This window comes from Pelodiscus sinensis, chromosome 5, assembly GCF_049634645.1.
Source record: "Pelodiscus sinensis isolate JC-2024 chromosome 5, ASM4963464v1, whole genome shotgun sequence".
In the NCBI taxonomy this organism is placed as follows: Eukaryota; Metazoa; Chordata; order Testudines; family Trionychidae; genus Pelodiscus; species Pelodiscus sinensis.
The window spans coordinates 94,360,996-94,373,788 of NC_134715.1; the positions used below are offsets into that span (position 1 = coordinate 94,360,996).

The window sequence follows — 12,793 nt, forward strand, 5'->3', positions numbered from 1 at the left end:
CTTCGTCGGCAGATCCTATAAGCCTTGTTCCATGAGGCATATAGGATCTGCCGACGAAGGGTTCTGGGGTCGGCAGATCCCCGTCTAGACTGCCGCGCTATGCCAACAAACAGCTGATCGACACAGCACGGCAGCCATTTTGATTTAAATGGAGTGGCTGTTATTTAAATCGCCGCTTCATTTCCCTTTGTCATCCTGCCTCATCTACATGGCTCCATCAACGGAGCCATGTAGTCTAGACACACCCATAGGGTCTGAGTTTTGTGGGTGGGGAATGAGCAAACCCTACAAAGGAAACCTGGATGATTGCCATGGAGATAGAAAGAGGTTCCCATGTGGTGGTCCCTCCTCTGGTAAGGGAGGGAGAACACAGGGGAAGAAAAACTATTCAGCTGGAGAAAGGGGCAGGGTGGGGGGAGAGGAAGGTGTGTGACCAAGTGTTATGTAAGAAAGCCTGAGTCACTCTGTTCACAGCAGCTCCCATTAGGCAAAGCAGATTGGAGCTGGCTAAGCAGCGCTGTGCTGAATTTGTGGGTATGGTAGGGCAGGGCAGAAAGGCTAAGTGAGTCATTAGCCAGAGCCCACAAATAGGCACAAGAAGAAAGTAAAAAGGGGCAGGTGAAGTCAGCACCAAGAGGGGATAGAGATTAACAAGCAAAGGAGCCATGCATGTTAGAAATGTGGTGGGCTCAATTATAAATAAACTGCACAAGGTGTTGGAACAGCACAAAGATCTCTTTGTAGTTTGTCAACTGAGTCAGAAGCTGGACCAAGGAGGCCCTGTTATAGGCCCTTGATGATTTACCTGTTTGTTTATTTCACTCCTAATAGTTTGGGGAAGATATAAAGTTGGATATCTTTAAGAGACAACCAGAAGATATATTTTGCACCGATTTATGTAGAGTAGTGAGATTTCTGCTTCTGTCCTTTCATTCTTTGTCTAAATTAGCTCTCATTTTCTGACATTCTCACCTGTTTCTTGTGGTGATGGAGAAACATTTTATTTTCAAATTGTTGAGCTAAAAATTAACTGGACAAGAGCAACTGGTAAAAAAAGATTGGCTCCCACTGATTTCAAAAGAGACTTCTCTCATGCTTAAACTGAAATATGTGTTTAACTGGATGTAGGGCAGCACACACAGCTTCCTGCAAGATCCAAGACCAAAGTCAACAGCAAAGAGAATTTTTGTATTGCTTCTAGAAATACAAATCTGGGACTTCACCATACCATTCAACTAGCTACCTGAAATTGGAGAGATACTATTTTAATCTTGACTAGCATTCAGGCTTGCACCAGCCATATTCCTGTTCCTCCTCTTCATAGAAATACATCTAATCTACTCCCACCACAGCTGTAACAAAAGCATTGCCTTCCACTGAAATTTGTTTAGGTATTTAGCCACAGTAATCACCAAGTTCATGCTCATTTTTTCAAATGAGCCTGTGGTAATTTTCTTCTAAGGCATCTTCATACCAGGTGACTGAGCTGCATGCCAGAATTTGGTCCCATCAATACTGGTAACACACAGCACATTTAATTACTTGGTGCCATTCATGAGCAGGTTTGTTCTTTCAGCCTCTGTACGTAGGAGTCAAAACCAACATATGTAAAAGATCATAATGCTTCTCTGAGTAAACTATCTTCTTACTAGCTGATGTTTGTCAAATCTATGGAGACATTTATGGCAACAATGTCAGACATCTGACACCAATTTACAAGCCATATATTTGATGTACTCAAATTGATTGCAGAATGTCCTTAGAGAACCTTCTATTCAGAAAGGCAGTGGCAATATTGGGCCAGGTCAGGGCCGAACATTCCTTCAAATAGGACCATCGCTGTAAATTATGCAGCTCAGTATCGAGGGCTTAACACAAAATACAATTACATCTCAATCACCTTGTGGTCTCAAAATGTTGATGTCCTAGTGCTACAAGGTAACAATTCTGGAGAGCAAAGGCCACTATTCCAAAAATCAATGAAAACATACTAATATTTTCCAGCCATCATCACCCTAACTATGAACTTGTGACATATGTAAAAAACATGACTTTAAGAATGCTGCCTAGGTTAGGGATGTTAAATTTTAGATTAGTTGATAAGGGCGCCTCTGCCTTTGAAGTGTAGAAGCAGCCCCGGGGCTGTTGCTAACATTTCAAAGGCGAAAGTGCTGTGGAGAGCACGGGGCCAGCAGGGCAGTCCCCCACTGGCCCCGTGCTTCCTGCAGCAGTACTGCATGGAGCTGGGGTTATCCTGGGTTCCACACATCGCTGCCGCTTTTAAATGCTGTGTGCAGCCTGGGGACTCTCCAAGCTTGCCTCGAGCTACATGCGGTGTTTCAAAGTGTCAGCGCTGCGTGGAACCTGGGATCTGGCCCCGGGCTCCATGCGGTGCTGCTGCTTTGAGGCATCCCCTTGCTACCTCTTTCTGATAGATACAGCAAGGGAGGGGGAACAACTAGTCGACTACTGTGTTGACTATCCAATATGCATATGCTTATCAGATAGTTGACTAGTCGTTCACATCCCTAGTCTAGGTCATGCCTATCATGGACCCCTACTCAACTGTCATCAACATCAGGAATCGGATAGTCGTAAATGTGTACAAGCCACCATCAACAGAAAGACCATGTCCAGTATTACTAAGTCATCCTATCATCCATGTCAGCTATTTTAATAGCCACTAGAATAAATGGGACTATAGAAGAATGACTATACTGGAGAACAGTGGACATCCTAGACTTTCACCACAGACCAACAGCACCACTATGATACCAAAGATTGTGGCATGGTCAGGTTGGCTTGGAAGAAGTGCTATACTCCAGTACTTCGTTTTGTATTGGACAACATAAGCAACCACCCAATACCATCTTGAGGTCTATTCTTTCCCAATAGTCAACATTGCCCAGTTGTGATTTGCACAGGCCTACACGTTCCACTCATTCAATTAGTGCTGGAATCTAGTCTGCTGACTGGTCCTGCTATATGGTTATCATAGAGAGCTTGATATATCTGGCTCATTGCCACTGCTTTAGAGGCCTACTAGTATCAGCTGACAAACCGAGCATTGCAATGGACTTCAAAAAAAGCATTCACTCCTTGCTGGAAAGAAGAGAGCAAGGCACTCTTCTGGCAATATCATGCCAACAAAAAGCTCCAAAACTGCAATGGCTTTGAGACTTGAACTCAGCAAGAAGAATATGGTGGTGTGAAATGGATGGCACCTAACTTCATAATGTCAAGTCACAAAACCTAGAACTTCCTTAGTATTTTAGGCACTGCGGCTCCAGCAACCTACAAGTCTAAATGCAGATGATATCCCTACACAGTTAACTGCCATCTCCCATATACTGATGGATAAAAACACAAGGCAGCAAGTCCACGAACAGCTTTGCACTAAGCCATTTTTTCCACCCTTTCTGTCCCCTAGACCAGTGGTTTTCAAAGTACGGGTCATGACCCAGTACTGGGTTGCAGAATATCAGACACTGGGTAACCTTGCTATGGGATGACCAGGTGACAAGCGGGGTGCTAAGGCAGGCTTCCTGCCTGTCCTGGCACAGCAGACCATGCTGCATCCCATAAGTGGCCAGTAGCAGGTCTCGTTCCTAGGTGGGGAGACCATAGGCTCTGTGTGCTACTCCCCACCACAAGCACTGGTGCTGCACTCCCACTGGTCATTTCCTGGCCAATGGGAGCTAGGAGGGCAGTGCATGGAAGTGAGAATAGTGTGCAGAGCCACTTGTGCATATAAACCTACTGCTGGCCACTTCCAAGGCACAGCACAGTCCTGGGTGCCAGGACAGATACGAAACCTGCCCTACAACCCCCGCTACATTGCTGTCAGAGGTAAGTCTGTGCCCCAATCCTCTGCCCTGGCCCTGAGGCCCTCCCCAGCCAGAGTCCCTTCTATGCCCCAAACCCCTCATTCTGGACCCATCCCAGAATCTACACTCTAGTCAAAAGCTATAATTATGTTGGGCCATGGGCATTAAATTTTTTCTTCAGCTGGGTCACGAGAAAAAAAAAAGTTTGAAAACCACTGCCCTAAGTAGTAGATGAAGTTGACAAGAGTCTCTCCAACACTAAATCCAGGAAAGAGGGAGATAGAATATATCTAGAATTTCTGAGGAATCCTGGGTCAAAGACAAGAAGGCAGCTGATCGACTTCTTCAGCAACATCTACTCTTCTGGCCTAATACCAAGAGAGTGGAATATAGCCAAGGTCATAACCATTTTGAAGCCTAGAGAAGAGGACTCTAGTCCAAAAAGCTAACAGCTCATCTCCCTCTTTAGCAGTTGCTATAAAATGTTAGATCAGCTCCTGCTTCAAAGATTCCAGCCAATTCTGGAGCAACTGATCTCCAAAGAGCAGGTCGAATTTAAAACCAGTCACACCTGCTAAGACCAGCTGCTGGTCTTAGCCAGCTATGTAGAATCTGGCTACTAGCAAAAATTAAAAGTCAGTGGGATCATTTATTGATCTTTCTTTTCCATATATTACTGTGTGGTGCAAAGGTCTCCTGCTGAAGTTATCATTAGCTTTTTCATGCCAATCAAAATTCATACTCATCACTAAGATGCTGAGTGAAGGAAGATTCATTGTACATCTTAGTAAATCTGCCAGTAATCCACAGATTGAAATAGCTGTGGCACAGAGATAGAAAAGCATGGGCTCTAAAATGGATGCCTGTGGGAGGCCATTGTTCAATCACATTATCCCTTAAACTCATCTATATAGATGACATTGTGTCAGCATTTCAAGTGTCCTTTTTGGAGGCCACAGAAAAGGTCATGAACAATGGCCTCTGGACATTTGAGACTTATTTATAAGGTTGGAAACTGTAACCAAATGCTTTGAAAACACTTGTCTATGCCTTCCATTTGAATAACTACAAGGCTAAAGTGCTATTGAAAGTGAACTTCCGTGGTCTGCCTCTTTTGCATAACCAAAACACTACAGGCCAGCATATAGGACGCCAGCACACACTAGCTCAGATCATGGGCCTTTCTGATGTCCCAAACAGACCCTGTTGAAGATTCAATAATCCTGGGATTCTGCCTTCCCCATAGGCAGCCTGTGCTCAACAGCATTCAGACAATGCATGGAAAGGGTGGATAGCTCCTCCCCAAATAGAAAAATCGGACAAAATCCAAATTGCGACTGTAGTCAGGTACAAACACTTTTCACAACAGCCCTTTTCACTCTTACATTAGTGACATGGGGGGAAATCCATCTAGCTACCTCACAAATATTAGATTTGCTATTGAATCTCAATATTCAATTATAATCTCAGCCTGTTGCTTTTCAAATGCCATACAAAGAAGAAACAGAACAGACCATATACTAAGATAACCTGATCCACTACAAAAGTTTAGCCATCTCTGAAGTGGAATCGGGTCAGATCCCAGGCCTAATGGTCTGAGAAGGCCCCTACTCACCCCACTTCATCATGCATGTGGAGTATACTGCCAGAGCTGATCAGATCCATTTAACTCAGTAACCAATCAACATTACAAGCAGGAGGGAGAAAAATTGTTCTCCTTGGCCTCTGATGATAGGACAAGAAGCACTGGGGTTAAAATTTCAGCAAGGGAGATTTGGGTTGGACATTAGGAAAAAATTGCTCACTGTCAAGGTGGTTAAACACTGGAATAAGTTGCCTAGAGAGGTTGTGGAATCTACCTCACTGGAGATATTTAAGAGCCTATTGGATAGACGTCTATCAGCGATGATCTAGACAGTGCTTGGGCCTGCCTTGAGGGCAAGGGATTGGACTTGATGACCTCTTGATATCCCTTCCATTTCTAGTATTGTATGATTCTATGATAGTGATCCTTCATAGAAAGGTGCAAGGTGGTCACAGAAGCACCTCAAATAGTCCAACTGTCAGTTTAGATTTTACAGACAAAAGTCAATGGAACTACTCATAATACAATTCTGGTTGGCTTCCAGTCAGCCAACCATACAAAAATGTTTATTTCCGAAAGTGCAGCATCATCCTGATATAAAATGCTCTGCGAAGAAAGGTATATAAACAGGTAACTAGTTAACCAGCTACCAGCAAGTATCACCCTTCACTATTTGCTGGTAAGCATCACCTGTTATCTGCCTGCAGCCAGCCATAGGAGGTGGTCTGCTCCAGCCCCATGCAGGACCAGGAAAGCCTCTAGGCTGGAGCAGCCCTAGGGAGGGCCACTCCAACCTGGCCTCTGTGGACGAGTGGGGAGGTTGCTTCAGCCCAGCGAAGCTGGAGCAGCCTTTCTGCTTGGCCCCCTTTAATTGGTTAACTGGTTAAACACTACATTTAATCAGTTAACCAATTAAACAGGATTTTATATCCTAACAAAGAGATCATTCTCTTGCCAAACAATCCTGTCATTACTCTCAACCTCCAGGCTTTTTTCTTTTAGTTCTAGATCAGAAAGCATCAAGAACAATAACTCTAGATGCTCAGATATATAGCCCAGTAATTCAAACCAAGACTGGTTCATATGGCAGCTGCTCAGGCCGCATCAGGATGATTATTACTCTAAAGCGTTTGTAGCTCCCAGAGGACATTCTCCAAAACGTTGCCTTAGGATGTCCCTTCTTCATCCATTATATATGGATTTTCTGTCAGATCTTCAAGCCTCGTGGGACTGTCCATGAGAACCTTGCAAGGTGAGTGCCTCTCAGACTGCAGATGGGAGTAATAGCCATCAGGAAAAGATGGGGAGGATTAGGGAGAGTCAGTCTAGTGAAGTGCTGTATAAATTCTGTCATCAGGTATGGGGATAAATATGAAAAAGACAAATCAGCTGACTCTAAAAACCAGGCTCAGTAATTCATATGATATATGTGGGGGTCTAAGATTCTCTACAGCTCTTTATGAAAGTCAAAGACTGAACATTATGCTGACAAATCAGAATGAATAATCCATTTAAAATTAGAAGACTGTTCCACCTGCAGTATATTACGTGTGACTGTCAGGAAGTCTATCCGAAGGGTGGAGTGTCACAGGTGAGGAAAGATTGAGTCATGTAAAATAAGAATGTTTTCATAAAGGCTGCTGGGTAGCCTCTGTTTAAGATGACCAAGCCATGTCCTCTCAAAGTTTATGATCTTTTAACTTCAATATATTCTATTCCTCCCAGCTATCTTGCTTCACTACAAAACTGATGTTTTATTTGTTCAGCATGCACAAAATGAGAAAAAAAATCATTCTGCTGGTAAAGTGATATACTGTCTTGTCTTCTGCATGACTTGTCTAATGTGTGCAGCAACTGTCTTCATCACAAAATACTGGGTATTCTTGGAAACATTAGGTCAGGAGTGAAGAGTGCTCTTCTCAAGAGATTAAGATTATGTGATGGGGCATTGACTAGACTGGCCACAGCTTGAGCGCTGGGGGGAAGATCAGGTAGTTTAAGTATTCCCCTGAGTGAATGAGGAAGCCCAGTTGAGGAGGAACAAGCTGGGCTGAGTTTATATAGACAGGAAATTAGCAGAGGAGGGCTCGGAGAAGGAAGTTTTCAAGTTGGGAAACCAGGAACGTGGTGAGGGGAGCAACAAGGTTAGGAGGGGCTGAGGGAAAAGCCATAAGATAAAGAACAGAACTCACCTTGACTGCTGATTAGATGGTCAATGAGCTGGAACCCAGAGTAGACAACAAATCCAGCTTCCTGTACCAACCACTGGAGAAGTGGCACAAGCTGAACAGTGAATGGGAAGACTGCTTAAGCCTGTTTGTAAGAAGAGACTTTGATACCCTAAAAGGAAAGGGCTTGTAAGTTGGCCAAAGGGCTAAGCCATGAACAAAGAGCATCTAGCTTTACTGAGGACCAGGAAGAGATGGCAAGCTGTGCGGCGATAGGCGGAAAGATGGCATTGGACCCAGAATCTAGAAATATCAAGAGTAACCAGGAGGAGGCACATTATTGGTGAGCAGACCCCATGACAGTTCTCCACAACTAATTTTAAAAGCTCATGTGGAGAACAACTCCCATTGTGCCTTAAAGAGTAGTTCCCTTCCAACGTGACAAGCTTTATAAGAGTACAGTGTGATAATTCCTTGACCGGAAAAGACTCATGGTCCATCAGCTCCACCAAGCAGTTGACACAATTACTATAACAATGCCTCCTCCATATTTTGTACCTATCTTCTGCGCTGCAGTTATGTGACAGAGGACTCGGTCAAGCAGCTGGCCTACAAACAGCTTCCCCCGCCCCCCACTCTAGCAATGCCCCCAGACAATGGGCTGCAGGTTCTGAAGGATGCCATCTTTGAAGCAGCTTCAGGATCTTGAATAAATTGTTGGCATTGCCTGGTTCTGCAGCACCAATTCCTGGCTGGTGGCCATCCTGTGCCCAGGAAGTACTATCATCACATGCTACTTGTGCCACTACTTCTAGCTAGGCCTAATGGACACCTTTCTATTGGCCCAGTTTTCAGAAAGGTACTTAAACACATGCTTACCTAACTGTATGCACATGAATGACTTGTATTCAGTCCTCATATTCCACAAGAGGTGTGGCAGGTCCAAATTATTATAAAGTACAAAGTAAAGCAAGTTCGAGAGTGAAATCTCAGTGTCACTGAAGTCAGTGGGAACTATTGACATTGACTTTAATGGAGTCAGGATTTTACGCTGTATCTTTCCAAACCTGGCCATTACTCTGCACACACATGGGATAATTAAAAAAAAAAAAAAAAAAAAAAAAAAAGCAGCATTGGGAGTTTGCTTCATTGGTTGTCAAGGCTTCAACAATCTGCCTATCCAAATCATTTCCATGCTACTGCTGACAAAATTGTAGTTGGAGCAGTCCTTATATGATTAACATTAATCCAAATAGTCTGGTAGCACTTTATAGAGTAACAAAAAATTTAGATGGTATCATGAGCTTTCGTGGGCACAGCCCACTTCTTCAGATGACCGGAGTATTGCATCTACATTTTTTGTTAGTCTGTACAGGTAAACTGAAAAAACAACAAGAAATAGTCTGGTAGCACTTTATAAACTAACTTGGCTACCCCCTAAAGCAATAAATCCAAATGTTGAAACTACATGTGGCTTTATATTTCCTGAATATGAGCAGCTTAATTTCTAGAAAGATAGTACCATAAGACATTCAAATCTGCACTTGAAAGGGAATCCTCTGAACTGGCATTCATGCTAAAATTCGACACTCTCCGCAGAGGAATTAACAAAGACTCCAACTATCTTACCCATTACAAAGATAGCTTCCCCAATTATCACCTCTAATACTATTAACTCACAGACATCTTCCTTTCCCCACCTCTAATATCATTAACTCACTGGCATTCACCTTCCTTCCCCCCCCCGCCCCCCCCACATCCCCCTTCTGTTCTGTAATGTGATTTGTCCTTTTCATGTGTGTTCATTTTTTTAAATTGTATCCTTTGGTATATATGGTTGTGACTATTTTCTTCCATTATTTGATCTGAGGAAGTGGGTCTGGCCCACGAAAGCTCATCATCTAATAAACCATCTTGTTAGTCTTTAAAGTGCTACATAGTCCTGTATTTTGTTTCAGCTACACCAGACTAACACGGCTACATTTCTATCACTATAACTTGGATATGACATTATTTCTTCTTAGATGTTTGTATTTTTAAAACAGACAATTTCATTATGCATATCTTTCAAGATGAAATGTTGTTAATGTTATTGTATTGTTCTTATGTACCAGTAAAACATTCTGATCATAAAGCAGTGGGGATTTTTTCTAGTTGTCTTTTTATTAATACCAGCAGATTTCACTGGTGATGTCCTGAGCACTTTAATTTGTTAAAATCATCATATTCCATTTTGGCTTTTGATTTTCAATAGGCTTCTATTTTGTGCCCTACTTATCTGTAATTATACCATTTTTACATATAAATTAAATATATATTTTCTGAATACAAGTAACGTGTATTTTCAAAAGTAGGAAGGTTAATTATATAGTATAATAGAATATTTAATGTGATAAAATTTACCTGTAATTCCAGCCCATAGTTTTCCCTGCAGAATTCTCTCAGCTTTGGACAAACATGTTCTCTTAGTGTATTTCTTTCTGCTACGGTATCTGTGATGGAAAAAAAAGAATATTAACAATATTTATATTAACTCAATCTTTTATTTAATATATGTCCTTATGAAGAAAAATAGAAACGTCTTGGGGCAAAAAGAGTGAAAATCTAACAGGGGGATTTCAATACCTAAACATTATGTTCCTAGATGTTATGTTATATTTAATGTAAATGTGTTATGTTATTTAATACATCTATCTTAATTAATATTTTAAGAATACACTTTTGTAAAACAGGACTGAACTGACCCTGTAAAGTCAGAAGTCATATATCAAAATCTCCAGAAAAAAGAGACAAACCTCACGTTAGGTATGTATAGCAGACTATTCATAGATAAATCAAGGTTTCTTTGCAGCGCAGCAAAAGAGTTAAATTCTATCTTTGTATCTTCTATTTTTGTAGTAAGCCAAAAGAGGAGAATTCCAATTAGTATACAAAATGCACCAATCTTCACACCCACATATGGCTTATAAGTCTGGGTATGCAGATCTCCAGAGGCATGTTTTCATAAAAAAAATTAGTAGATTACTTAGACTACATCTCTCTGGCATAGACATACTTGTGGTTCTCTTATCAGAGCTGATGCGCTAAAAATAGTGCAGTAGCTACAGTAGCGGAGGCAGCAAGTGCAACCCATGAAGTTCAGGCAGATTTGTACTCGGGACAGCCAGTACAGTGCCACCACTGCCCAGGCTACCGTGGCTACACTATTTTTAGCATCCTAAGTCAGATGAGAGCTATCAAGAGTATGCCTACATGAACTAGGAATCATACCCCTGGTATAGATTTAGCCTTACTATCAAAGAGCTCTTTGTCAGCCACCCACTGGGATTGCTAGGAGGGAAATCCAAGCCTTTGCTGATCTTTGTTCACAGTGTGTTCCATGCTTTTAGAACTGCTGCAGTGATTCTCTGGCACATGTTGAGTGCTCTCAGTCTGATCCTCTTCTAGGAAATGAGGGCTCTCAGCCCACTTACCATGGCCCTCCAGGACCAGCACTGACCCCCGAGACACCCTGATTATTCATACTCCACCTCAGAGATTACAGTTTACCTCTCAGGGACACATAGCAGTTCTGAAGCAGTCAACACTTACATACACACACACTTTGCACACAGTCTTAAATGCCTTTATACCTCTTTTATACTTAATCAGGTAAAGCAGAGGCGTGCACACACAGTACAAAAGAACAGCCGTGACTCTCTCCTCACCACTCCAGGTCACTCTGGGTGTGTCTAGACTACAGAGTTTTGTCGACAAAACTATACCTGCATCTACACTACCGCTGAGTTCTGTCGACATAACGTCGACAGAACTCAGCAGTTTTGTCGACGCTGGTAAACCTCATTTTACGAGGCATAACGCCTTCTGTCGACAGAGTTCTGTCGACAGAAGGTGTTATTGCATGTAGGGTTGTGTCTAGACTACAGGGTTTTGTCGACAAAGCAGTTTGCTTTGTCAACAGAACTGAATGTAGTCTAGACGCTCTTTGTCGACAGAAGCTTTGTCGACAGTATCTGTCGACAAAACTTCTGTTGACAAAACCCTGTAGTCTAGACGTACCCTCTGAGTTGGGGACCAAGTTCCTGGAATTGTGCAGTTTTTGGGGTGCGTCTGGGCTCAGGAAAATAGGCACTTTGAACTCCCATTTAAACCCTTTCTGGCCACCTGGGCTCTCTTGTTCTCCTTTTTTCCACTGCTCCTACCTTCCCTCCAGAGGAAACAGCAACACTGTTGAGATATTTAGAGTACTGTCATTAACCTTAGCTTTTTTAGCTTTCTGTGTTACACGTGCTTTACTCCTGGGAGCATTCTGCACCAAAATATTAAAAATTCTGCAACTTTTATTCCTCAAAATAACACTATATCATCACACCAGTTTCAATTATTTTGGTCATTTATTTCAAAACACCTGTCAGCAAGTATGTCTGTAAGAATACAGACACACAACATTTTCCCCAGCAGTGAAGTACTAAAGAAACTCCTATGATAAGCCAGTTCCTGTTTCTCTGCCCCTTTTCCCTCCACAGAGCCCAGCTGGGGATCCAGACACCCACAAATCCTCTCTCACATCACTTCCATGGGGTCCCCTCCGGGGGCCAGACATGCACCTCCTGCCCTCTCCCAGAGTCCCAGGATCCAGAGAAACAGCCTGATGTTCAGTCCTAGGCGTGCAGGGAGTTCCTGTGTATCACCACATCCTTCCCTTAGGTGCATGCTGGAAACTCCAACTCAATGGTGGACAACCTGTGGCCACCATTGGGGTTCTGTTTGTGGCTCACAAACCATATTCTTGACTGTTGCCCCTGTGATAGAAGCAGTGGGGGGAGGAGGGGGAAGATAGCACCCCGGAGATGGTGCTGGGGTGAACTGGCTTTCAAGCCGGCTCCCCCCAGCACTGGCTCTTGTCTCCCCATTGCTGCCTCTCAGAGAAGCAGCGGGCGGGGGGGGGGGGGATGCATAGAGCATGGGGCAAGCAGGGACTGCTTGGGTCCCTGCTCACCCCCTGCTCTCTTTGTCAATTCTGCTTTTGAAATGTACAAGAGCACCGCAGAGTTCTTGTACATTTCAAAAGCAGAAGCACCCACACGGGGAACCGGGTGCGAGCAGGGACTGAGGCTTGCGCCGTTTCCCGCTGTGCCTCTGTCTCCCCTGCCTCCCGCAGAGATGGGCTCCTGCTCCCCACTCCTCTTGCTGCCTCTCACTGATAGATAAGG

General features: G+C 43.3%; 1 protein-coding gene and 1 pseudogene across 1 annotated transcript in view; both read right to left on the reverse strand.

The window, feature by feature from the left end:
• Window positions 1-12,793, reverse strand: part of NWD2 (NACHT and WD repeat domain containing 2) — a 133,247-nt gene that overhangs the window by 71,146 nt on the left and 49,308 nt on the right. The window contains exon 2 of the mRNA XM_075930602.1: window positions 9,984-10,072. Coding sequence (XP_075786717.1) covers window positions 9,984-10,072 — 89 coding nt within the window. The remainder of the gene's footprint in view (window positions 1-9,983; window positions 10,073-12,793) is intronic.
• LOC142829498 (nucleolar complex protein 4 homolog pseudogene) lies at window positions 6,337-8,343 on the reverse strand (annotated as a pseudogene).